This window comes from Diadema antillarum, unplaced genomic scaffold (genome assembly GCF_040938485.1).
Source record: "Diadema antillarum isolate AM-2024a unplaced genomic scaffold, OU_Dant_1.0 seq00001096_RagTag, whole genome shotgun sequence".
NCBI lineage: Eukaryota > Metazoa > Echinodermata > Echinoidea > Diadematoida > Diadematidae > Diadema > Diadema antillarum.
In genome coordinates, this window is record NW_027271913.1 from 56,625 (window position 1) to 84,161 (window position 27,537).

The 27,537-nt window shown below is 39.5% G+C and overlaps 1 protein-coding gene across 1 annotated transcript; it reads left to right on the forward strand.

Moving 5' to 3' along the window:
* On the forward strand, nt 1-27,537 carry LOC139743533 (fibronectin-like). The gene is made up of 14 exons (XM_071654012.1): nt 1-94; nt 839-1,129; nt 3,471-3,755; nt 4,141-4,407; nt 5,134-5,307; nt 5,639-5,899; nt 8,865-9,116; nt 11,977-12,222; nt 13,892-14,128; nt 23,316-23,570; nt 23,726-23,965; nt 25,455-25,600; nt 26,472-26,631; nt 27,380-27,537. Exons 1-14 carry the CDS (start codon nt 1-3, stop codon nt 27,535-27,537), a joined length of 3,066 nt encoding a protein of 1,021 aa, XP_071510113.1.

Genomic DNA, 27,537 nt, shown 5'->3' on the forward strand with positions numbered 1-27,537 from the left:
ATGGATACCTCCTGCAGGAGGCGTCGATTTGACGCAGTAATCTGCGTCGTTCTGGTATCAATAGTGTTACCCGTGCTGGTTACGGCTCAACAGGGTAAGTTGTGAACCTTTTCATACATTTCTTACAGTTTATGTATACATGTATATATATATATATATATATATATATATATATATATATATATATTCATATATTAATGTACACTTACATGACTGTGTACGCTTCCAATTTTTGAAAACAATCTCAAGTTAGACCTGAATTCATGAGATTCATTGCGTCACTGTGACATATTGGATAAGACTTTTCATCGCAAGACCCGAATTCGAATCCTGCCCATACAGTGCTTAAACGTCCTTGGACGAGATGTTTTTTCCTCATCATGTCCCTCTCGAACCATTAGTTGTATACATGGATAACTGCATGGCAACGATGGTGTATTATATAATAGCAGGGCCCTCTGGTAGAACAGTAAAATAGCTGCCCTGGATAAAGAAGACCGTGTTAAATAAACTATTCGAAAAAGATCACGTGTAAGATAAGTACTGGAAATTTGGATTTGCAATGAAATAATTTCACCAAGGCTAGACCCATTTAGTACACTTCATTTTATCATAATGTTTCATATAGAAATCTAAATAAAAAACCTATACTTTCAAGCTGTGAAGTGCCAATACAAACGACAATAACATACTTCACAGTTTTCGAATGTGCTCTCTATAGAGTCGTGCAATCTTTTTGAATCCCAAAAGACTGCGTAAATCATATCCACAATTCACCATAAAGACTAACGCTGCATGCATTAATATTTTATTTTACTTTGATTCCTTGTCGTCATAGCTCCACGGGATGCATACCTTCAGGGCCACTCATACGACTTCTTCACAGTGTCATGGACTCTCCCAGTAAACCCAGTTATCGGGTTCGTTGTGCAATACAACATAGGTGCAGATGTACTCATCTTCGACGAGTACATCTTCGATGGGACCCGAACAACAGTCACACTACGCAACGAAACTCTAAATGGAGCTAGGCCCACTAATGTTTTTGTTGTCTCAATCACCACTGGAGGTATCTTACCAGAAAATTCCGTGCAGGCCACTGATATAACAACAAACCCGCCCGCTGGTCGTAAGTCTAAGTGGTGTTTGAAAAAATATCTGTCATTTTAATCTTTGCAGATAGATTCAGTTAATAGTTAAAGGGACATTCTCTTCTTCTACGAACAAATAATCGGCTGCGGGCTTGTACCCATCTTTTTAAAATGAGCGACATATATTTGGTAATGACTAACCTTAACATTAACATTAATCGTAACCATGACCTGGATCTGAAACCGTAACCAATCCTTGGACTTCTAGGAGTTGAGAATATTTCACTCGTTGATCAATAGGCCTACAGGTATTGTCAGTACGGGCGTTCATGAGCACAACAGGTGAACCGGTGGGTTTGGTCTGTTGCGGCATGAACTATGAGAATGTCTATTAAGGTGTAAAACACAGTATTATGGTGCATGATAATCATCACGTTATAATACTTTTGGTCTGTGGACACACAGAACATTCAACTGTGTTACGTAAAGGTGATGAGAGTGTGATGCACGTGCTGAAATTGTCTAATAGTGGCCAGTGCGAGAAGTGAATATGAACTGATAGTGTAGACTACAGAATCCGTATATAATTTAGAGTGCCCCTACGTCATGTCTGTTATTTTCACCACAAGAAAAAAAAAATCTTCATTCAGGTCAATGATTATTTGTGGCAAATTTGTAGATACTAATCTTCATGGCAGATACAATTGTTTTCATTTATAAAAAGAATAGCTTCAGGTGAAATGTCAATTTACATAATTTCCCTTTCAAACAGTACCTGCCTTGGGCAATCAATACTGCAAGAGCCAGATTAAAAAACAAACAAACCTGCTTTCAAATTAAGAGTATGTCTCGTGATACAGTTGAAGAAAAACTAAAAGACTTCTTCCCCCTCAGCATCTTCCCAAATTCATCAATTTCTCTTTCATGAACGTAGGAACATTGCACCATTCAGTGGCGGATCTACAGGGGGGGGGGGGTTTAGGGGGTTTAAACCCCCCTCTTGGGCTGCCAAGTAAAAAAAAAATAAGAACATACAAACAAACAACAACTAATTAGTCAATTATTTGAAGACCAAAATCAACAATAAAGGCACTTTTCTTGCGTAAAAGCTGTCAATTTTAAAACTGAATATGCAAAATTTTCGCCCCTAACGGGGCGAAAATTATAATACACTATACATTATCATATCTTTATACACTAATATTTACTTTATGAGTAAATTTAGTGTATAGATGGTATAGCCTCGCGTCCTCGAGTGTGCCCCGTGGAACATACCTTTAGTAAAGCCTACTTTTTTTCTTTTCTTCTATGCTTTCTTGTAATACAAGAATAATTTTTATTGCTCAAACAATGCGATTACGTTTTAGCTTTTAATGAATACATTTCAGACGAATGGCAAAGTGAGAGTGGCTCGCTCGCTCTGTCCATACTTATAATAGAATGAATAGTTTGCATAATTTATGATCATAGTCCTTCGCGGGGATTTTTTTTAACTGTGTTTAGTTCCCTAGGAATTTGATTTAAATGCCCTAGAAACGCGACTTTTATACTCTGTTTTTACAAAAAGTCCCTATGCGTGGGACATGGGAAGAGGTATATCCCCCTCCCACACCCTCCCCCGCTCTGTCGCTTCGCTCTCGCCGCGGATCTCACACCGTCTCATGAAATAATGTTATACCCCCGTATAATCATAGTCATTTGCAAATGATTCTATTCACTTTTTAATTTCCTAGAAATTTGCTTTTAAATGCTCTATAAACGCGACTTTTGTACTCCCCCTCCCCCCGCTCGGTCGCTTCGCTCCCGCGCCGAGGATCTCAAACCATCACGTCAATGTGCCCATCCCCGTCGAAATTTTGCCCCCCCCCCCAAACCAGACATGTTCCACCGCGCTTGGGGCGCGGGTGGGGCTGCACCAACCCCCCCTCCCCCCCCCAAAAAAAAAAAAAAAAAAAAAAAAAAATATATATATATATATATATATATATACATTGTATATATGTTTGGCAAAAAGAGAGAGAGAGAGAAAATAGAGCATGCAAAGTAATTAATATGCTTAAAATTGCAAGCTGGCAATCCTAAAAATTGAAAATCTCCCTACTGTGGGAGGGGGGATACCCCCCTCCCACACCCTCCCCCCCCCCCACTCGCTTTGCTCTCACTCACTTTGCAATACCCCAGCTCAACCCTTAAACCCCCTCCTTGGAAAAAAGCTAGATCCGCCCCTGCCATTATAGAGCTAGTGACAAGCCACGACCATTTTTTTTTCCAGCGATCATTATGTCATTATTAGAAAGTCGTCCTTAGGGTTTCTAACACTAAGTTTCATAGAGACACAGCAGGAGACTTTATTTTTTATGTTACCTCTGTCTAACCCAGTCCTGCCGGTCGCTCCTACTGGTGGAACCGTACAACAGGTGTCTGAGACAAGTTTTGAAGTCAACTGGAACATACCTGCAGGAGTGGATGGCTTTGTTGTCGTCTTTGCTACCTCCAGTGGAGATTCTGTAACCAGTGTTGACCTCACTCCTACGAGAAACTCATATCTAGCTACAAACCTGATCGCCAACTCTGACTATCAATTCGAACTTTATAGTCAGAGGAACGGCCTAAGAACGCCTGGACCTCTTCAAATTCTTGCTCCCTCTTTTAATTCTTCCCAAGGTGAGAAAAGATAATAAAAATCAGTTAATAGTATGGATAAAAGAGCACAACATTAAAAACGGTATTCCTGTGTTTGCTTCGTGCTTAGTGTAATGCTATGAAACAATGTTTCAACAATGTGGGAGACTTGTGTAATGTTCATGCATTTGTTGTATATGACAGTGTTAACAAGCTTATATTTCCATGTATGTCTTGTCAGTACCCGTAACTCCTTTTATAACGAAGTCTTTGGGACCGGCAGTTTTCTTTCATGATATCGAAATTCGTGAGAACCAATAAAACGTTGAAAGAATATCTAGATGATAATATTTTGCCTTGAATATTACTTTGTTGTATCTGGAATTCCGCGTCTGCGATAACGGGAGTGTACTGTATTCCTTTGCAGCGAGTACGTTGATAACAATAGACTTCTACAACACAACATTCATCAATATGGTCTGGGAGCACAACGCGTCTCTTGCTATCACCTCCTACATCATCTCGCTGTTGGACGCCAACGGGCAGGTGGTGCGAGGACCGACGAGTCGGACACCTCAGCCGAACATGGAGCACTCTTTCGAAGGACTCACACCAGGGACCCAGTACACCATTGACATCAACACTGTCATTGGCGGAGCAACAAATAGTTTTGCTAGACAAACAACATTCACATGTGAGTGCAGAAAGACACTCAGTTGCTGTTGACATCTGTTTTATCTATAAAGATGTACCTCAATAAAGGAAATCATTTCCTGTTGGAATATTAACATGATATAAGTAATTTCACAATCTGTTCTTTCAAAGCAGTGCACAAGTGTGATTACCTCAACCAACGATGATGTTAATTCTAAATCGTTAATAATGCTTCTACTAAAGTCCGTTTCGTGCAATTATGATTCATTTCAAGATAAGAACCTTTCAAAATCTGTTAAGCCAAGTGACAATGACACAAGTTACGACGGCGATGGGTGTGTATGGTAGACGGTTTAACGGGGCACCACGTATTCTTTAATGGGTATGTAGCCCTATGCGGCCTACACACTCTCGCCGTTTTCAATTTTTCAAGTTCCTCTAGAAAACGGAAGAACATGCTTGCCGAAATGTCGAGAGTGGGTAGCCCCTTTTCAGGGATCACATACATCATACCCAAGAAAGAATACGTGGGGCAATGTTAAGCCTTCTACCATCATACGTTCTACCGCCACGTAAGCCTTCAAAGATTTCATTACAATCCTGATGTTTAACTGGAGTCATGAGCACTGATCAGAGGTGTGCCCATTTATGTTAATTTCTTGCCGAGTATCAGAAGTAATGAACCGTTATCAACTTGCTAACGCGTATGGAATATAGAATATAAATCATGCCTCCTACTTATTATTTCTTTCACTTTTACCTCCAGCACCGAAACCACCTGAAAATATACTTGCATACCAGCTTCCGGGCTTCACTTCCCTCCTCTTCAGATGGGACCCTCCGTCTCCACCAAACAACTATTTCATTGATTACGTCATTGCCTATTCTATTGCCGGGTCCAACGATGCCATTGAGATTGTTCGACCCCAGGATGCTAGCAGTGTCCTGCTACAGGGACTGACGCCAGGAGCTTCTTATTTATTTTCTGTTTTAACTAACATCGAACCTTTCAGAAGCCCCTTTGCTCCTTTTACTCCAGTTACTTTGGGTAAGATGTTTATATTGGAAATATGTGGATACTAATCTTGCTTTCTCTCTTTCGACCTGCCGGTAAATTAACATAGATTTTTCTTCAACATTATTCGAATCAATTTGATGAAATAGCCCTAAATACTCACTATATTCTTTGCGCAATTCTTTGTTCAAACTCCATTTTGACAAGAAGCGACAAAACGTGTTTCACTTGTTGATCATTCCTTGTCGTATCTAAGGTGCTTTGGCCGGTGTAAGCATCGGAGCGGTAACATCACGGGAGATGGAAGTCTTGTGGACTGTTCCTATTGCTGGTGTCCAGTCCTATCGGGTGCAATTGTTCAGCGAGGACGGTACGCAGGAATATACTCAAACGGTAGCTGCTGACCAATCTTCCGTGGTTTTTCAAGGTCTCACACCGGATACCCTGTACACAGCTGTGGTGGAGGCCGTCACTGCTGCGGGCTCCAGTGTGGCCGGGTCCGACTCGGCTAGAACAAGTGAGCTAATGCAGGCATCTTGGCAAAGGAGTCAAATGATATTAACACCTTGCCGTTCGGATTGCATTGAAACCTTTAAAAAATTGTAATAAAAAAAAAAGAAACGTGATCTTACTGCAACTAACATTATTGTATATTTATATTGTAATGTTGAAGATGAGTGAAACCGCTTGGATGGCAAATTTGACAAATCGTGTATATTGATTTCCTTCCGTATGCATACGCCCTTACAGTTATCAAGGTAGAAATACATGAAACCCATGCAACCCAGCTCTTTATAATAACCATTACACTGACATCCAAATGTCGAGGTTTTCGATTGAAACACACCCCCCCCCCCGCACACACACACACACACACACACACACACGCATTCACACACACACACACACACACACACACTGATCGAACAAACAAAAATGGTTAACCAAATGCAAGTTTGACATTCCAAAAGAAATAAAAGGGAATAAGAAGAATATAAATAATACATGGACCTATTATCATATACATGTACATTCTGGTTACACTTTGCGGAGTGATATCTATTGCTTTGTACTTGACATACATTAGATCTCTTTACCACACTAATTAGGATGCTTCGTCAATATTATTATGGGAGTTTATTCATGTAACATGACCAAGCCACCAAACGTATAGGCCCACGTGCATAATTTCAGCAGCATTTCTGTATTAACTTTCCAGACAATGAGACAGGTGTCACTCTACTAGGCACGACTGCCAATACAGCTAGCCTTTCATGGACAGCCGTTCCGGCAGCAACGAGTTACATCATTTCTTATATCAGCCAAGACCGGACGCACACAGGGACGTTCACGTCATCTTCGGCTGCAACCACGGCTACTGTGACTGGTCTTCTTCCTCAAACGACCTATACGTTTTCCGTTGTAGGCAGGGACAGTACGACGTCTACAAATGTGGGAAGTGTCAGTGGTACAACAGGCAAGTGTGACTCATTTAACATTTTAATTTTTGTGAGAGAGCATCAAGGCTGCTAGTATATTACCATGACACAGACTCGGCTGTAGAGTAGCATAAAGCCAGTGCTGTTGTACGTACTGTCTTCGCATCAGCACCCCACTTCGTATTAGTGAGCTTTCTGAGAATACTATTCCTTGATGCCACCTTTACCTTGGTCTCAGTGATGTGATCCCTGAAAGTGAGGGACCTGTCAAGTGTCACCCCAAGGTATATTGGCCTTAAAAGTGTTACAGCCATTTTCCATTCCAACTAATCCGTAGTTGACAATTGGCTTCCCTGTTTTTAAGATGAAACACACTGATTTGCGTTGTGTCTGGGTTAGCTCTTAGATGGTTAGTAGCATAGTAGGCGATGAGTAAGTCAGTCCATTCGTAAGGTAGTCCTCGACTTCTTCGAAGATGTTCTTTTTAGATGCAATTACTACAAAATTCATCATCATAGAGGAAGCGTCTAGTGTCTGGTTGAATGGGTTGGTCATTTGTGTAGAGAGGGGCAAGCACACTCCCTTGAGGAAGTGTCCTCCATCTACTCCTTTTACCACCGAGATCTACGAAGAATCTGCGGTTTGATAGCATGTTGCAGATCCGCTCTGTGAGTCTAACGTCTGAGCTTATCTCATACAGTTTCTTGGAAGGATACGGTGGTTGACTGTGTCGTGTGCTGCAGAAAGATCGACAAAAGCAGCACCAGTGATTTTTCTGTTCTCAAAACCACCCTCGATAAACTGTGTGAGGTTCAGTAGTTGTCCTGTGCATGTTTTCCATGTCTGAAATTCGCCTGCTCGGGGATAAGGTGATCAACAACGAACGACGCTATACGGTATAGGAGGAGTCGTGCAAACAATTTATACATGTGGCAGAGTATAGGGATATTGGCGTGTAGCTCTTAGAGATTGCAGGGTCTTTGTCAAATTTCAGTAGAGCAATGACTTTTACTTTCCACCACACCTTTGGGATCTTGTTGGACTTAGCACATTCGTTGGTCACATCAAGAAGCCATCTGCATTCACCTGGTCCGAAGTTTTTAATCTGTTCCAAAGAAAATCATCAAGACCTGCAGCCCTGTCGTTTTTTAAAGCCTTCATTGCAGATTCGAGTTCACTCATAATGAGCGGTCTTGTGAAATCTTAGTCGTCTTGTGGAGATACATTAGCAGCCCTACGAAGTTTAGCCCTCTGAAGACGGTGATTTGGATTTCCCCGACTATTCAAGAGGAGTTAGTGGGCAACCTGATTAGCGGTGACGCGCGGCCTTGGCTGCGGTTTCGGGTTGTCATTTCATCATTTCATAGGACGCAGATAGTCTTCCAGGCTGGCTTGTCTGCTACTATGAGTCATATTCAACAGTAATACATGAGCTCTTTGATCACCTATTCAGGCGTGACACTGTCCGGACATTGAGCAAAGATGGACAAATTCGCCTCTGATCGTATCAACATTGGGTCATTTGTGAGATCATCTTTAGCCATGATCACCGGTGGAGTTTCTCTTCGTGTAATAACGATTAACATCGTCGTGTAGCCTTCGTACGGATATATCGAGTGCCACCACGTGACCCTTTAAGCATTGTTTGACTTTCAGGCAAATTCGGAGCTAACTTTGCACGAGACAGAAAATTCCATGTTCGTATCGCCATCTTGTGTAAACGTTGGGACAGCGTGACACCACCTTAAATGATTGATATGACGTGGCATTTTAAGTTGTGATGTTTCTGATCTTTTTGAACTGAAGATGAAAAATACAGATGTCGTTCAAATATCTTCAGAACGCCAGATCAATCAAACTATCCTCAGCATCCTATCAGTCATTGCTGTAGTGGTGCTATCTATATCTATTATCTGTCTGTAATAACCCTATAATATCTATATCTACTGTTATCATTCTCGTTTGTTGCGTTGGTGATGGTGGTTATCAAAACTGATATCGTTATTAGTATAATTCTTCTCTCGGCTTCATTTCTTTTCACAGATATTTCATTGGGAGCAACTGCTACGGCGACATCAGAAACCACAATTTTTGCGAATTGGACGGCAGTCCCCGATACCACTGTGTATCAGATCACTTACACTTCTGATAACTCACAGGCTTCCCTTGTGTCTAACGGAGCGAACTCAATCATTATCCCTAACCTCATCCCTGGGACGACGTATAGCGTCAGAGTTGTGGCTTTCAGAAATGACGGTTCCCAGTTGGAGGTTGGCACAGACACTGCCACTACTGGTAAGAAAAGGAAAATATTTGAAAAAAAAAGAGTGCTGCGTTGACACAAAAAAAAATAAACGACTAACGACAAAGTAAAAGTTTCTGGAATTCCTCTACCCCCCTTCCTCAAAAACAATAAAAATAAAGGAACATGACTGTGCAGGGGCACCTGTTACCCTAGTGTTTCGTTGAAGTATGTGACGACTGTTTCTTCTCGGTACGATTTCTTCACAACGCATGAAAATACAGGGACAAATGTTAATACCCTGTCTGTCTGAGGCTCTTTGCTTGTATCTGTTATTTCTTTATCAAATGATATGAGCAATCATTCTTATGTTATCGATTATGAGGTGGTTACAACAAAATGCACATGCTCTCTTTCTCTCACATTATTGAAATGACAAGTCTGGCTAATGTCCATTTCCGCTGACTAATTCATTATTTCATTAGTTCTTCATTTCATTAGTTCATTATTGATCCCCAAAATGCAGAACTTTCCGGATTCCAATGAAATCTATTAAAGCCGACAAGTGTATTTTTGGAACCCTGTTTTAAGGCAAATTTGATAAAGATTCGACACTGATAAGGGTCATCGGATGAAAGGCTGATAGCTGCATGATATCTGAAGGAATTTCATCAGAGGGTCCGATTCATCTGTTTGTTTCTTTTGGTTTTTGTTTTGTTTTGTTTTGTTTGTTTTTTTTTTGGGGGGGGAGGTACATTTGTGAATGATCACACACAAAGTCCGACAATCCTGACTCTGTAAATCAAAAATTGTAAATATATTAAAGCTGGTCAACAAGCGAGTCCCAAAACCTGCACACCTCCAGACTAGCCATGGATATGCTGGGAGGCAAAAAGGCATAAAGAAGAAAACTGAGACGACCGCGTCCTTACTGGGCCATGGCTGTTCAGCCATATTTGCACTCGGGTAGTAGGCTGTTGTATGGACTACACCATACTAATGAATGAACTGAGGATGGATGGTACGTCGTTCTTCAATTTCGTGCGAGTTAAGAATTCTTTTTTTTTTTAATGAACACCTCCAAAGACTCGCATCAAATCTCACAAATGGTGATACCCGTATCAGGGCAATTACCCCCAGAGGACAATTACCCCCGGCTGTACTGGTCAGTGATAAGGTTACAGTAAAGATTAGGGTTAGGGTTAGCGTATTGAGTTTGGGTTACTGTTAGGATTAGGTTCAGTATCAAGATTAGGGTTAGGTTCAGGGGAAGAGTCCGGGGTAATTGCCTCGGGGGTAATTGCCGTAGACCCGGTGATACCAATGTTAGAAGAGCCCTAGAAAGAGGACCCAAGTTAGCTTGCACCCTAAGGTGCCTTTCAGCTGGCGAGAGGTACCAGCCACTGTCGTGCAGCCTCAGGGTTGTCCAAGAGACCGTCTGCAGATATTTATTCCTGAAGTCTCTCAGGCCAAAGTGGGTGAGTGGCGTCCGATGTCCCCCCCCCCTCCCCCATCCCCCGAATCAGAGGCTCATCTCATATCCAACATGCAAAGATTTCAACAGCGTTTCGATGCGTTCCAATCAAATCTTACCTGACAGGCTCCAGAGACTCACACCAAGGCCCCACAAGGGTCATGCCAATGCTGGAAGAGCCCTCAAACTTGGACTCAAGTTAAAAAGTTGATAGTTGTTTATTATTGGACACTCAAAAGTCTTTTTAGGACGTTGGCCAGACATGCCGGATTGTTATACAACACGAATTTGACACACATCGAACAGACTTAACACTTATCCGACACTGACTCGACTTGCAACCAAATGGCGACCGATGGCGAACTACACAGTGTAAACTCTGAACTTTGTTCCTTCATTGGGCGATCTGTAGGAACTATAAGCTCAGAAACAATCTTGCCTCATCGCATCACGCCCGCTACGTCTAACATTGACCTGATAGTCTGCCAACATTAATCGGATTCATCGGACTGTGTATTATATACTTCAGTGAGTGTCCGAAAACAAACATTGCTTCTGAGAGTTACCGATTAGCCAAAAAACCCAAACAAACAAACAAACAACCCTATAGAAGGGGGTTTAGAAACAGCATTGATTAGTCATTCATATCCATATTCCAGAAATGACTAAATCGATGTACCTTAAAAACTATACGATACCAACATGTTTCACGCTAGAATTAAAAAAGAAGAAGAAGAAAACGGCAGGAGTTTTCATTTCTGTTCCACAGACTCTGCTTTTTATTTCGGAAGTGGATGTGATCAATGAAATGTACCTGGGACGCCAGTACTGTTGTTTTTATTCTCTATCTGAGTTAGAGTGTTCTTTCATCTGGACAGAATCCGGTTGAAGTGACGTGTGATAACGTATGTGTGGTTTCCAGGGAGAATGTTCTCGCTCTTTAACTCATACCAAATACAAAGACTAGCAATACGTCATGAACTAGAGTGATAGTCGCCAAATGGTAGTGCTTTTGTAGAGAGCAGTGTAAACACTTTACGCCTTAGTGAACTCTGTCAGTGCTATAGACTCCTCTCTTTTGTCCGATGTATGTTTCTGTTGAAACAAATAGCTTTCTGTATATCTTTATTTAATAGACAGAAAGACTGCAAGCATATAAATCAGCATCTTATTACTTTGCATGTGGATGTGGGGGGAGGGGGGGACTCTGTTGATCTGTAATCAAAGATTGCCAACTTTGGCTTTTATAAAGTCAGAAACATGAGCGAGATATGTGCATGTTTTGTCGTAATCACTGCATACTTGCGTAACACATACAAATTAATGTTTATAACATTGGCTAAAGTACATTAAGGGCCAGGGGTAGAAAGTTGTAATCAAATGAAATAAGTGAAATCAATCTATTTCTCTCATTTTTCTCATGTAATCTCTGTCACAAGAACGTCAAACATCAGTGACTGTTCAAAACATTACGTCGGACACGGCTGTATTGGTGTGGGATCAAATAGCAGGCACTGCGTTCTACACAATCACCTACACAGACGGGGTGACCAGCGCCACAGTCCCGTCCAGAACGACGAGTGCTACCATCACCAACTTGACCCCGGGCAGTACTTACACTTTCACCGTACAAGGCGGCTCTCTCACTAATCGCATAGATGTCGGCTCTGCTACTGCTACAACACGTAAGTCTTCTGACAGCTGTCTGAATCACAAGACATAAGCGTGAGAGATACATCGTTTCATTGAAACCAACATCTTCACTTTAGCAAAACGAAAATGTCACAAGCCAAAGTTAGCTGACATATAAAAGGTGTGAGTAAATTAGACATGGAAGATTATCGTCTTCAGTAATATGCGCTTACACAATGAACGATGTAATGTGCAAAGCTAAAGTCCATCTTAGGTGTGAAAACGCTACAAGGACACGGAAAAAGTACATAACAGCGGAGTGGTTTAAACCCATAATTGACGTGTTGAAATATTTTTGACCGAATTGAAATATATCATCACGTTGAACTCCAATCCGTCAGTTTTGTTATTCTCCTTTCTACAGCTCTTTCACAATAACTGTCAAATTGAGTGTAAATAAGAGTGTTGTTCGCTATTCCGAAGGTTAGATAAGAGAAATGATATGAGTTTTGCTACCCCGGAAATGAAATGATATTCGCTGAGTGATGTTCGGTATCCCGAAGGTTCATTAACCCTGAAAAAAAAGAAAAGAAAATGAGATTCTCTCTTCCGAAATAAACAATTTCTCTATACTTCAGGAGTCACCAGTCTGAAAGTGCAGAAAAGTTCGTAATTCGAACATTTGTGGCGTCACTCAGAAAGTTCGTTAATCCCCATTGAAATATGCGGAATTTCGCAATTCGAAGATTTCTTGATCTGAAGAGCAAATGAGATTTGTTATTCAGAATTATAAGGTTCCTTAATAGAAGTAGCATTAGGTAATTGTCTTTATCATTGCTTACTTTGATAACTGAATAATCTCTGCCGAAGCGGGAAGGGGGATGTCATTTTATTTTCTGTCGAATATAGTAAGTAGGAAGGAGCTTATCTATGACCATGTTCAGGCGGGGAGGACAGAGGATCATTTAAAAATGATGATCGGTTTAGTGGATTTTTTTTTCTTTCTTTTTTTGCCTTTGAGTGGCCTTTATAACAATTGTTTGTCCGTCATGCATGGCTCAATCTAAAGCAAGGAAAAAGATACCTTTTTTTTCGTTGGTAGCATAATTACATATTACGATTTATATTCCCATTTGTCAATAAGTATATGTATTGTGTGTGTTTGTGTTTACATACTTGCGTGTGCGTATGTGTACACGTGTGTGTTTGTGTGCGTATTTTAAATCAATTTTTAATACCTAATATCATACTTGTTTCTTCAATTACAACAGCGTGTTTATTTCATTTTCAGAATGATGAACGTTATTCAACTTTCAAAATAATGGACCTTATTTCTTTTCATTTTGAGGATTATTGAACCTTTTGGAATATCTATATCGAACCTTTAGTTTTTTTTTAATAAGGTTTCGCCTTGTAAATAACGAACCTTACTTCACCGAACCTTTGGAATATAATGTTTTGCCTTGTAAATAAAGAACCTTATTTTACCGAACCTTTGGAATAACGAACCCTTACCAATGTTTCGCCTTCAAAATAACGAACCTTATTTCACCGAACCTTTGGAATAGCGAACCTTCGGAAGAACGAACATGACGAACCTTCGGAATTACCAACCTTATTTCATTTCTTATTTACAAACCTTCCGGAAAACGAACTCTAACCCGAAATCAAGCCACCTGTCTGGTAATGACCGTATAACGCAACATGTTTTGGTTAACACAGTTCCAGTGCTTCAAGTCATTTCTCAAACTCCTACGACCGCCACTCTGAACTGGACAGCTATACCGAACAACATCGTGTATCAGATTATTGTGTCGGGCCCCGAAGGCACTCGGCAGCTGGCCACTACCGACAATTTTATCACAGTGACAGGTTTGACACCACGGAACCAGTACCAAGTGAACGTATTGGGCAATGCTCCAAGTTCGGTTAACGTTGGAACGGCAACAGTACAAACAGGTAGGCGGAATGGAAAGGCGTTTGGGGATGTTGGCCGCTGTTGAACAGAATTGCCAGACAAAGCACGTCATGTCATTAGGGTCAGGAGTACAGTTGTAATTCTAGGCAAAGTGACAGTGTCTACACACATGTGTATGACGTAACGTTTGTAGGAGTTTTGTGGAAGAGCGGCAGAATATTAGATGTTGAATCTCCTAAAATGATTTAGATGAAAGGATGAATCGGTGTGATGATGGCCTATACCTAACCGTAACGTTGTATTTAAAGTACTGTGAATATCTCGAATAAAGCTTTATCTGTGTGTATGATATGCATCCGGCCGAGCGAATCTCCTCTTGCGCGCAAAGGCATTTTCATCACTTACTCATTAATGTTGTAAAAAGAACTAGACTTGGAATTTGTCAAGACTGACAAATTAGGTGATCCGATTTTTTTTAATCAATGATTCGAGTCCTGATCGCAATAGGCATGACCATATAGGTTTCATCTGTGTTTAGAGACATTGGACGTGTGATATTTGGATTCTCATTTAGAAAAGAGAGTTAGGTCTGCTATCTCTGTTACCAAATTCGGTATACACTATAAAGAAGATACAGAATGAAGTATATTTGACCATTGACCCAACTTTGCACAGCCAAGATGGCATCTGACCAAAAAGTGGTTATTTTGTGAAATGATTCTTGTAACATGGCCTTTGCGTGTGTAAAATATGGGAAAGATAGGACATGTATTCACCAAGATACAGGTTAAAACATTTATGACCTTTGACCCTAATTTACATACCCAAGATGGTGTCTGATCAAGTAGTTGTTATTTTATGAAATAATGTACGTGACATAAACTAAACATGTGCCAAATATGGGGATGATAGGGGCTGTTTTTCTTGAGTTATTGCAAAGAAAGTTGCAGAGAGAAAGAAATATCTCAATACATCGAATATAAGTTTGATGTCAACCAAGTTTTTACGTGATCTCGGCATCGTATGAAAAAATGAAGAATCACTGATGATAGCCCAAAGTCTCAGCTACATCATATTGAAATCTGGGAGAAATTTACAGAAGAGTAAGTGAGGTAGTGCTCGATAAAGAAAGTCATGTCAATTTTCATTTCCAGAAAAATTCCCTCCCATAGAGATAACACGTAAACTGGTTAAATTTGACAAGGTTACATTATATCCATTTTCACGTGGTGAAGACATCATCCGATTAAAACTTTGATTAACAAAACTTAAAGAGTATTACATTGGCTACAACATACTAACATCTGGAAGAAATTCACCGAAGGGTAATTGAGCTAGTCGTCGATAAAGACAATCATGTCAATTTTCACATCTAGAAAAATTCCCTCCCATAGAGATAACACGTCATAATAAAGATAAAGAAAGAAGTACATATGACCTTTGACCCTACTTTGCACAGACAAGATGGCGTCTGAGCAAAAAGTGGTTATTTTGTGAAATGATTCTTGTAACATGGTCTTTACGTATGCAAAATATGGGAAAGATAAGACATGTATTAACCAAGATACAGGATGAAACATTTTTGACCTTTGACCCTAATTTACATACCCAAGAAGGTGCCCGATCAAGTAGTTGTTATTTTATGAAATAATGTACGTGACATAAACTAAACATGTGCAAAATATTGGGCTGATAGAGCTTGTTTTTCTTGAGTTATTGCAAAGAAAGTTGCAGAAAGAAAGGAATATGAAAATACATGGAAGATAAGCTTTAATTTCAACCAAGTTTTTGGGCATGATGCCGACTCCGTATGAAAAAACGAAGGGCACACTAACGATAGCCCAAAGTCTCAGCTACAACATACTAAAATATGGGAGAAATTCACCGAAGCATAAGTGAGCTAGTGCTCGATAAAGATAGTCATGTCAGTTTTCATTTCCAGAAAAACTGCACTCCCATAGAGATAACACGTAAACTGGTCAAATTTGACAAGATTACTTTAAATCCATTTTTACGAGGTGATGCCGTCATCCAATCAAATTGTTGTTATTATATATCTGAAAGACCATTTAATAAGCTACAACATATTGAAATTTGGACGTAAATCAATTAAAGAAAAAGTGAGATATGCTTGAATGAACTTGACATTTGATGACGTCATTTTGAAAATTTACTTTTTTAACTTTATTAAGAAATTTGATATCTTTGAATGACTTTTTCAGTATCGCCAACCTATAAACTGACATGTACAACTCATCAGCTTTCAGAATATGTAAAAAAAATGGGGGGTCACCGTCCATCCTGACGAGTAAAATCGGATTTAAAATTGGCGGTTTTGGGGCATTGTTGTACTGTATATCGCCATTGACGCGCGCGCGGAATTTCAACTTTGACAGTCCCGTATGACGTCATATTGAGTCGGATTGACTTGAAACTTGCTAGAAATATTCCTTGACTTTTCAGACATCCGATAAATGTAAAAAATCGGGAAATTTCTGTTGCATATGAGCTGTACGTGCGTATATGTGCGCGCGCGTACGCGTCCGTCCAATTTTTTCAATTTTTCAAAAAATGCTCCAAATGGTCTGAAACGTATGCAAAAAAAATTTGAGCTTGATTGGAGCATACAAATATTTCAACGCGCGCGTACGCGCACGTCTTTACGATGCGAGGAATTCTGAAAATATGGGTAGAATTCCCTTGAATTGAAATTTATGTGACGTAAATTTCATTGAGAAATTCCACTCCATTAATGAGATATGATTGAAAATGTGTTTTCATATAATGACGTCATAGTGACGTCACGGTCGACTGATCACTACGATTTTACTTGACATGTCGTCTTTGGGACATGATACACATATGGTATAAGTTTGACATTCATAGGCAATGCACTTTCTGAGCTTATCTCTACACAACTTTTGCGGAGAAATAAAGAAGAAGAAGAAGAAGAAGAAGAACAAAGAACTAGAGATTGTAATTTGACATCACTGACAAATTAAGGTGATCCGATTTTTTGTTTTATCAATGATTCGAGTCCTGATCGCAATAGGCATGACCATACAAGTTTCATCTGTGTTTAGAGACATTGGCCGTGTGATGTTTGCATTCTCATTTAGAAAAGGGAGTCATATCTGCCATCTTTGGTACCAAATTCTGTATACACTGAATAACGAAGATACAGCAATGAATACATATGACCTTTGACCCACCTTTGCACTCCCAAGATTGCATCTGATGAAATAGTGGTTATTTTGTGAAATGATTCTCGCGACATCGTCTATACGTGTGGAAAATATGGGAAAGATAGGACAGGTATTCACTAAGATACAAGATGAAACATTTATGACCTTTGACCCTAATTTACATACCCAAGATGTTGTCTGATCTAGTAGTTGTTATTTTATGAAATAATGCACGAGACATGAACTAAACATGTGCAAAATATGGGGGTGATAGGGCGTGTTTTTCTTGAGTTATTGCAAAGAGAGTTGCAGAAAGAAAGAAATATCTCAATACATAGAAGATAAGCTTTAATTTCAACCAATTTTTTATCGTAATCCCGACATCGTATGAAAAAACAAAGGAAATGAAACGATAGCACAAAGTCTCAGCTACAACATATTAAAATCTGGGAGAAATTCACCAAAGGGTAAGTGAGCTAGTGCCCGATAAAGACAATCATGTCAATTTTCACATTAAAGAAAATTCTCTCCCATAGAGATAACACGTCATAACGAAGATACAAAAAGAAGTACAATTGACCTTTGACCTCAATTTGCAACGACAAGATGGCATCTGAGTAAAAAGTGGTTATTTTATGAAATGATCCTTGTATTATGGTCTTTGCGTGTGCAAAATATGGGAAAGATAGGACATGTATTCACTAAGATACAGGGTGAAACACTTATGACCTTTGACCCTACTTTACATACCCAAGATGGTGTCCGATCAAGTAGTTGTTATTTTATGAAATAATGTACGTGACATGAACTAAACATGTGCAAAATATAGAAGTGATAGAGGCCGTTTTTCTTGAGTTATTGCAAAGAAAGTTGCAGAAAGAAAGAAATATCTCAATACATCGAAGATAAGCCTGAATTTCAACCCAATTTTTTGACGTGATTCCGACATCGTATGAAAAAACAAAGGGCACACTTACGGTAGGGTAAAGTCTCAGCTACAACATATTAAAATCTGGGAGAAATTCACCGAAGGGTAAGTGAGCTAGTGCTCGATAAAGATAGTCATGTCAATTTTCATTTCCAGAAAAACTGCACTCCCATAGAGATACCACGTAAACTGGTCAAATTTGACAAGATTACTTTTAATCCATTTTTACGAGGTGATACCGTTATCCAATCAAAATATTGTAATTTTATGTTTGAAAGAACATTAAATAAGCTACATCATACTGAAATCTGGGTGAAAATTGACAAAGGACTAGTGAGATACGCTCGAATGAACTTGAAATTTGATGACGTCATTTTGAAAATTTACTTTTTTTACTTTATTAAGAAATTTGATATCTTTTAATCATTTTGTCAGCATTGCCACCCCATGAAATGACATGTACAACTCATCAGCTTTCAAAATATGTACAGAAAATGGAGGGTCACCGTCCATCCTGACGAGTAAAATCGGATTTAAAATTGGCAGTTTTTTGGCATAATTGTACTGTATATCGCCATTGACGCGCGCGCGGAATTTCAACTTTGACGGGCCCGTATGACCTCATATTGAGTCGGATTGACTTGAAACTTGGTAGAAATATTCCTTGACATTTCAGGCAGCCGATAAGTGTGAAAAAACGGGAAATTTCTATTGCATATGAGCTGTGCGTGCGTATATGAGCGCGCGCGTACGCGTCCGTCCAATTTTTTCAATTTTTCAAAAAATGCTCCAAATGGTCTGAAACGTGTGCAAAAAAAATTTGAGCTCGATTTGAGCATACAAATATTTCAACGCGCGCGTACGCGCACGTTTTAAGATATAGATGAATTTTGAGAATGTTAGTTAATGCGCTTGACTTGAACTATATGTGACGTAAATTTGATTGAAAAATTCCATTCCATTAATGAGATATGAATGAAAATGTGTTTTCATATAATGACGTCATAGTGACGTCACGGTCGACTGATCACAATGATTTTACAAGATTTGTCGTCTTTGGGTCACCATACATATATGGTATAAGTTTGACATTGATAGGCAATGCACTTTCTGAGCTAACCTCTGCACAACTTTTGGGGAGAAATAAAGAAAAAAAAGAAGAAAGAATCCGTACAGATACAGAAGGTGATCCGAGAGGATACTCGGATCACCTAACTAGAGATTGTAATTTGTCATCACTGACAAATTAAGGTGATCCGATTTTTTTTTTTAATCAATGATTCGAGTCCTGATCGTAATAGGCATGACAATACAAGTTTCATCGGTGTTTAGAGACATTGGCCGTGTGAGGTTTGGATTCTCATTTAGAAAAGGGAGTCATATCTGCCATCTTTGGTACCAATTCTGTATACACTGAATAACGAAGATACAGCAACGAATACATATGACCTTTGACCCACCTTTACACTCCCAAGATGGCATCTGAGGAAAAAGTGGTTATTTTGTGAAATGATTCTTGCGACATCGTCTATATTCGTGTGCAAAATATGGCAAAGATAGGACAGGTATTCACCAAGATGCAAAATGCAAAGTCTTAGGTACAACATAAAATCTGGGAGAAATTCACCGAAGGGTAAGTGAGAGCTAGTGCTCGATAAAGAAAAGCATGTCGATTTTCACATTTAAAAAAAATCCCTCCCATAGAGATAACACGTCATAACGAAAATACAGAAAGAAGTACATATGACCTTTGACCTCACTTTGCACACCCAAGATGGCGTCTGAGCAAAAAGTGGTTATTTTGTGAAATGATCCTTGTTACATGGTCTTTGTGTGTGCAAAATATGGGAAAGATAGGACATGTATTCACCAAGATACAGGATGAAACATTTATGACCTTTGACCCTAATTTACATACCCAAGATGGTGTCTGATCAAGTAGTTGTTATTTTATGAAATAATGTACGTGACATGAACTAAACATGTGCAAAATATGGGATTGATAGCCATTGTTGTTGTTCATCTATTGCACAGAAAGTAGTAGAAAGAAAGAAAAATAAAGAAAAAAATATGTTATTTTATAGAAATTTGAAGGAGAAGCATAAAAAAATCAGAAAAAGATAAAGTTAGGAAGGGAGATTAAGAATAACTAAAGAAAAAGAAGAAAAAAAGTGTTTAAAAAAATGAAAAAAAAAAATATTGGCAGGGGTGAGCCTCGAACCAGGGACCTTAGGATTACGAGTCGGATGCGCTATGCAATGACCTATTTCATGCTCCATAGGCCCTGTGTATTAAGCAAAATGACGCTGCATCGAAGCCACGTGCCATTTTCAGCCAAGTTTTTCGACGTGATGCCGACGTCGTATGAAAAAATGAAGGGCACACTTACGATAGCCCAAAGTCTCAGCTACAACATACTAAAATCTGGGAAAAATTCACCGAAGCAAAAGTGAGCTAGTGCTCGAAAAAGAGAGTCATGTCAATTTTCACTGCCAGAAAAACTGCTCTCCCATAGAGATAACACGTAAACTGGTCAAATTCTACAAGGATACATTCAATCCATTTTTACGAGGCGATGACGTCATCCAATCAAAATGTTGTTTTTACATTAATGAAAGAACATTTCATAAGCTACAACATACTGAAATATGGGAGAAAATTGGCAGAGGATAAGTGAGATACGCTCGAGTAAACTTGTAATTTGATGACGTCATTTTGAAAATTTACTTTTTTTACTTTATTAAGAAATTTGATATCTTTTAATCATTTTGTCAGCATTGCCTACCCATGAAATGACATGTACAACTCATCAGCTTTCAATATATGTAAAGAAAATGGGGGGTCACCGTCCATCCTGACGAGTAAAATCGGATTTAAAATTGGCAGTTTTTTGGCATAGTTGCACTGTATATCGCCATTGACGCGCGCGCGGAATTTCAACTTTGACGGCCCCGTATGACGTCATATTGAGTCGGATTGACTTGAAACGTGGTATAAATATTCCTTGACATTTCAGACATGCGATCAAAGTGAAAAAACTGGAAATTTCAATTGCATATGAGCTGTGCGTGCGTATATGCGCGCGCGCGTACGCGTCCGTCCGATTTTTTCAATTTTTCAAAAAATGCTCCAAATGGTCTGAAACGTGTGCAAAAAAATTTTGAGCTCGATTGGAGCATACAAATATTTCAACGCGCGCGTACGCGCACGTTTTAAGAGAAAATATGAATTTTGAAAACATGAGTAGAATGCGCATAACTTTAAATATATGTGACGTAAATTTCATTGAAAAATTCCATTTCATTAATGAGATATGATTGAGAATGTGTTTTCATATAATGACGTCATAGTGACGTCACGGTCGACTGATCATAATGATACATTAGATTTGCCGTCTTTGGGACATGATGCATACATGATATAATTTTGAAATTGACAGGCAGCGGACTTTCTGAGCTAACCTCTGCACAACTTTTGAGGAGAAATAAAGAAGAAGAAAAACAAAGAATCCGTACAGATACAGAAGGTGATCCGAGAGGATACTCGGATCACCTAATCAGTACAGATACAGAAGGTGATCCGAGAGGATTCTCGGATCACCTAATAAACTAACAAAGTATCCTGCCAGGAGACATTTCTCTATCACTTGCCTTGAGAGGTTGAATGAGTATCGGAGTTACTTCGCCTCCCCTGGTATCATGACGCTTCCTAGGCCATACGTGGCAGAAGCGATGGTATAAATTGTGAATCGTTCTGGTAATGTCAGTTAGTGGCTGTGATTATGTATACTTCCACTGTAACATGAAGTCACATTGTAAACTATTATCTGATTTGTGTTAATCTTTTGATGTTTATTATCATGTCTATGCATGTAGGAAATGTGTATGGGCAAGTGCGTTTACGTATACATTTTTCTTGCATATTTCATGTACGCATTAACTGAATTTCTTTTTGTTGCACTGTCTTAATGACGCCGTTTCACCTGCTTGTACTATTTCATAGTCATCACTGTTACTTTATAATAATTTCATACTATGTGTTGCTTGAAGGTTTGCATGGTGAAGTAAATTAGGAAGAAAGGTTTGCGGTGGCACCATGTGTACGTAGTCCTTAAGCGGATCGTTGCTTGGCAGAAGAAGAGCCTAGAAAAAGGAGAATTGAAGAGGGAAGCGACATATGGGGGTTGCAAGGAGGGCAAAAAGTGAAGAGTGGGGGACAGTCATGGGCTGGAAGTTGAAGTCGCACTAGTGGAGACGGCAGAGAAGGGAACAGAGAGAGTGGTAAGGAAGAGTAGAGTGAAAATGAAGTATTAAAGATGTTCGGACATCTTTATGAGGAGAAAGATGAAATAAAAGGGAAGAGGAAGAGGGAGGAGTTGAAGGTTGGAAAATCATGGAGATACGAGAGAGAAGTGAAGATTCCTGAAACCAAAGAGAAGAACGAAGTCGGCGAACAAAGTGGACTATAGAATGGGGAATCAATGGAGAAAGGATGAATAATCCCGCGGAAGAAAGGAAAGTCGAGGAGAGTCTTCCCTTCTATTTCATCTTTCTCCTCCTAACAATGTCCGAACATCTTACTTGATTCTCACTCTACTCTTCCTTACCACTCTTTCTGTTCCCTTCTCTACCGTCTCCACAAGTGCAACTTCAACTTCTAGCCCATTACTGTCCCCCACTCTTCACTTTTTGCCCTCCTTACAACCCCCATAATATGTCGCTTCCCTCTTCAATTCTCCTCTTTCTAGGCTCTTCTTCTGCCAAGCAACGATCCGCTTAAGGACTACATACACATGGTGCCACCGCAAACCTTTCTCCCTAATTTCATGCTATTTCGGTATGGAAATATCAAATGAAATAAAATGAAAATGTAAATAGATATAACACTGGTAGAAATTTCATACTCTGAAATAGCCATTAGACCTTACCTATTCAATCAATATAACGACTATTAGACTTGATATTGGCACACCAAACGGCTTTGGCCCAAGATGACTAAAACAAGCAGCGAATTACCTTTTAAAGGCACGGGGCCTTTTGTTTCTGGGCATCTCTTCATCTGAAGATTTTTTTTTTCATCTCATTATTCTTATATGTGAACCTCTCATTTTAATAGAACTGGATTCTGTAGTAAATGTATTGGGCACCAGTGCACAGACAGTAAGCCTCGACTGGACACCTATAAATGGCGCTACGTCCTACCGCGTTGATTATCTGGCTTCTGGTCAGACAACCCCATCATCGATAACAACAACCCAGCCGAACGCAGTGATCGATAATTTGCAGCCAGGAACAACTTACACAATCTCTGTGGTTGGTCTCATTGGAACGACGGAAACTGTTGATGTGGGCTCCGCGACTGCCACTACAAGTAAGCGAAGGGCACATCGAATAAACTCCTAGTTTACCTTGACTAAGATAAATAATTTCCTTGTTCTCTCACCCTATTAAACGAAATTTCTTTCAGATTTCTAATATCAAATTTGTCCTCACGCGACTTTATTAACGAAACTTTATTTCTTGCAGGTACACTCTTCAATCTCACGGCTAACATCACTAACTTCCAAACTACGAGCTTTGACATCGGGTGGGAAGACCGGGCCGAATTTGGCTACCCACTGTATGAAGTGACCGTTAGTGAAGTTGGAGGGACGTTGAGGCAAACATACAACGCAGTCGCAAATGGAGGAGACTTATGGGTGAATGCTGTCAACCTGACGCCAGGCACACAGTATGCAGTCAGCATCCAAGGCGTGACACCCACAGGCCAGAGAGAAGAACAAGTTTCACTTAACACCTATACTAGTAAGATTTATTTTATTTTGGCGTTTCTGTAAAGCAGATTATATAACTATTGTTACAAACGCGCTTTGTGATTATTACAGCATCAGAATTTTATATCTGAAAAATATTATCACTGGCTCTGCCGACTACCTGCACTCATTTTGATTTTACTTCATTGCAAAAGGTGCAAGCGGTCACTACCTGCGGGTTTGTTATATTCAGGGTACCATTTATCTTATCTATCACTTCAAGTAATGTTGTCTCGGAAGACTGAAAGATCAGAGTGCTTCTTGTGTAAATGAGTGATGGATGTTGTTTTTCATACCTGCCTGTAATTTTCCATATAGTTACAGTACATTTTCTTCTTTTAACACACACTTCTGCGTAAATCACATGATCTTTGGCAAGACAGAATCTACAGACTATAAAGCAAAAGTTCATAGGTTGCCCCAAACCATTCTTTCTTGCAGGCAAATTTGCATTGTGATTCACTGACTACATCGTGCACTGGCGGTCGAAAAGAATTTCACATTGGAGTTCATGCTTTCGAAGAGCTGAGTTCTTATTTTCAACTCTCAGCATCCAACCCCGGCAAGCAACTTAAATTTGTAGTGCACTGAAGAAATATATTCTTTCAAAAGTAGTCAGCGAGTATTAGACACTAGATCGGGGAACGCATCAAGTTTTATTGGTTCTTTTGTGGTCCTTTTCCATCACTGTCTCACTCAAACATTGCGCATTCATAAGATTTTTACATACATGTTGAAACATTTACGAAGACGATCCGAAGCAGTGTCACCACTTATGCGCTGTTTTCCTAACAAGGCTGTCTCGATTCGTCAGAACCAATGCATGAGACTGGAAATCTAACTTTTGAATATAAGCGGAAGAAAGAGGGAAAAAAATCAGCTTGTCTCTGAGGCAAGTGGGTCGCTACTGTATTGATGAAATGATAGTCCAACGAAAATAATCTAATTTGCACGATGATTTTTCATTTGGTCATAATCCTATCTGACAAAGCAACATTCCTATTGGATTAAACAGTGAATAGAGTAGAATTGATCATGCAGGACATCATGGTAAACAATGCTCAATGACGATTTAGGGCTCACATTTTGATATTCAGTATTCTACCAGGTTGTCTACTATACGTCAAGTTACCCGATCATTTTAATTGGGTGACATCTCCAGAGATAAACTGATTTATCCGATCCATTGTATTCGTAATCAGAAGGCTGGAACAAAAACTTTATGAAGTTTAGTACCTGAGCACCACACGGGAACCGCAGAACTGGTGGGGGGGGGGGGGCTACTGCCGCTCCCCCCCCCCCCTCCAGTACTATCAAAATTTGGATCGTATCGCGAAGAATTTCCGCAGGGTGAAATTCAGGCTCTTTGCATAATATCATGAAGGTGAAACGAATTCTCATCATGTGCATGAGAAGAGATTCTTTCTTTACATTCATCACAGGACCAGCTCCTCCTACAAACGCGCAGTTTGCCGAACAAGACAGCAACTCGGTGCTCTTGTCGTGGCAACCCCCTGCAAGCGGACGGGTAGACGGCTATGTGATTATCTGGGGATCGGAAACACAGCCATTTGAAACATTTAACCAGGTACACAAAGACAAGAACTATAGAAACTGAAAAGGTGGACAAATATAACCATAGGAATTGAACTCTTGAGCAGGCAGTGAAAGACAGTGAATTTTCAGCATTTCTTAGTGCCGCCAATTTAGATAATTATGTCTACCTTGAAGATAATGTCAATTGTACGTGTTGGCCATTACATTTGCCTCAATACATTTTTTTTTTTTGAACGAACGGACACATAAGCAAGATTTTTACCTTGGTAAACTGCAATACGTCCTTCGCGTTTCATGCACAAATCTTTTAGATAGCATGATTACGTTGCTTATGGACGCTTGGTGATCCATGCAAGGCACTCGGCATGAATAACAGTTAGTAATATTTGCTTGCTTGCTGGAGAATATGTATTTTTTTGTATGTATGTATGCAGTGATGTATGTATCATTGCATTAAAATCTGTGTCTTCTACGTAATTCACTTGTTTCTCAACTGCAATAATCAATAACTTTCGTTGATATTCAGAGATAATATATTTTTCTGTCTGTCTGTCTGTCTGTCTCTTTGGAAAATCCGACGTGAAAGCTGAGATCAGTACGAATCTGCTAGCTAATTTCATTTTCGTGTTGTTCGTTTGTTTATGTGTGTGTGCCTGTGACATGAGCTTTGGAACTTTTATTCTTTCCGGGTACCCCAACCCCCTAATATTATGTCAACCTGAACTATAGTTTCGATATTGAGCAATTGACATTATGACCTTTGCGTGTGTATACATAATATTTTGTCTGTTTCTGAGAAGTATGAAATACTAGTAGATTAAATCTAATTTAGACAGAAGCGAGAATTGTCGCGAAAACAGTCGTGCACCATCTACGTCACTGTGTTTCATCTCTTCTAACAGGTTATTGTACCAGCCAATCAGCTGTCTTTTCCGATCACAGGAGTTGGGCCTATTGAGAATTACGTAGTTGCCCTTTTGTCATACGCTGGAACCTTTGACAACCTCAGTGATTTGGCAGAAATCCTTCAGCAGGGCAATTCGGATATAACCATCAATAGAGGTAAGTAACCATTCTGCCTGATACATTGTAATATACGCGTCTTCACCTTAAAGGGATCGTATAGTTTTGGTTGAGACCTAATTTCAGATTTCTAACATTTTTTGGTGAGGTAATGAGAAACCTCTTATGAAATATGAAAGAGCATGTAATTCTATGAGGAATTCAACGTTACTTTATTTGATGAAATTTGGTTTTGAAATGGCTGAGATATCCAAAATAGAGCGATTCTAATAAAGTGTGGGACCCACACTTTATTACGATTGCTTTGTTTTACATTGTTTTTGGATGTTTCAGTCATTCCAAACCCGATTTTCATCAAATAAACTTTGAATTCCTCTTAAAATGGTATGCTCTGTACTTTATCATAAGTGTTTTCTTCGTATCTTGCAAAAAGTTAAAAGCCCAATTCTCATCTCCACCAATACTGTACCATCCCTTTAAATGACTATTCAGAATCCTGAGCATTAGGACAAAATCCAATGAACAGTGAAGAGAATCAATTCAAAAAGTTTTGTAAACGATGAATAAAATTTGAAATCCGTTGTGATGAATTAGTCAGTTGTCCCGTTTCTTTTAATATTCCTGAAATTATGGCAGACTTGCTAATCAGGTTTTTGTTTTCTAGCAAAAATCAGTCAGGTTCGATGACTGTATCAAGTCAGGAATAGATTTTCTCTGATGGAGAGTATCTTGCATTCTAATTAGACATGATAAAATAATTGGTAAGACATATTTCAATCATACCCAGCAACCAATCCATGTGCCATCGGTCCATGCCAGAACAACGGGCAGTGTTTCGGGCAACCGGGCGGCCTGTACACCTGTCAGTGTGTAACCGGTTTCAGCGGGACAAACTGTGAGATTTCAGAGAGTAAGTTCAAGGAGCATAAACACGTCAGACCATAA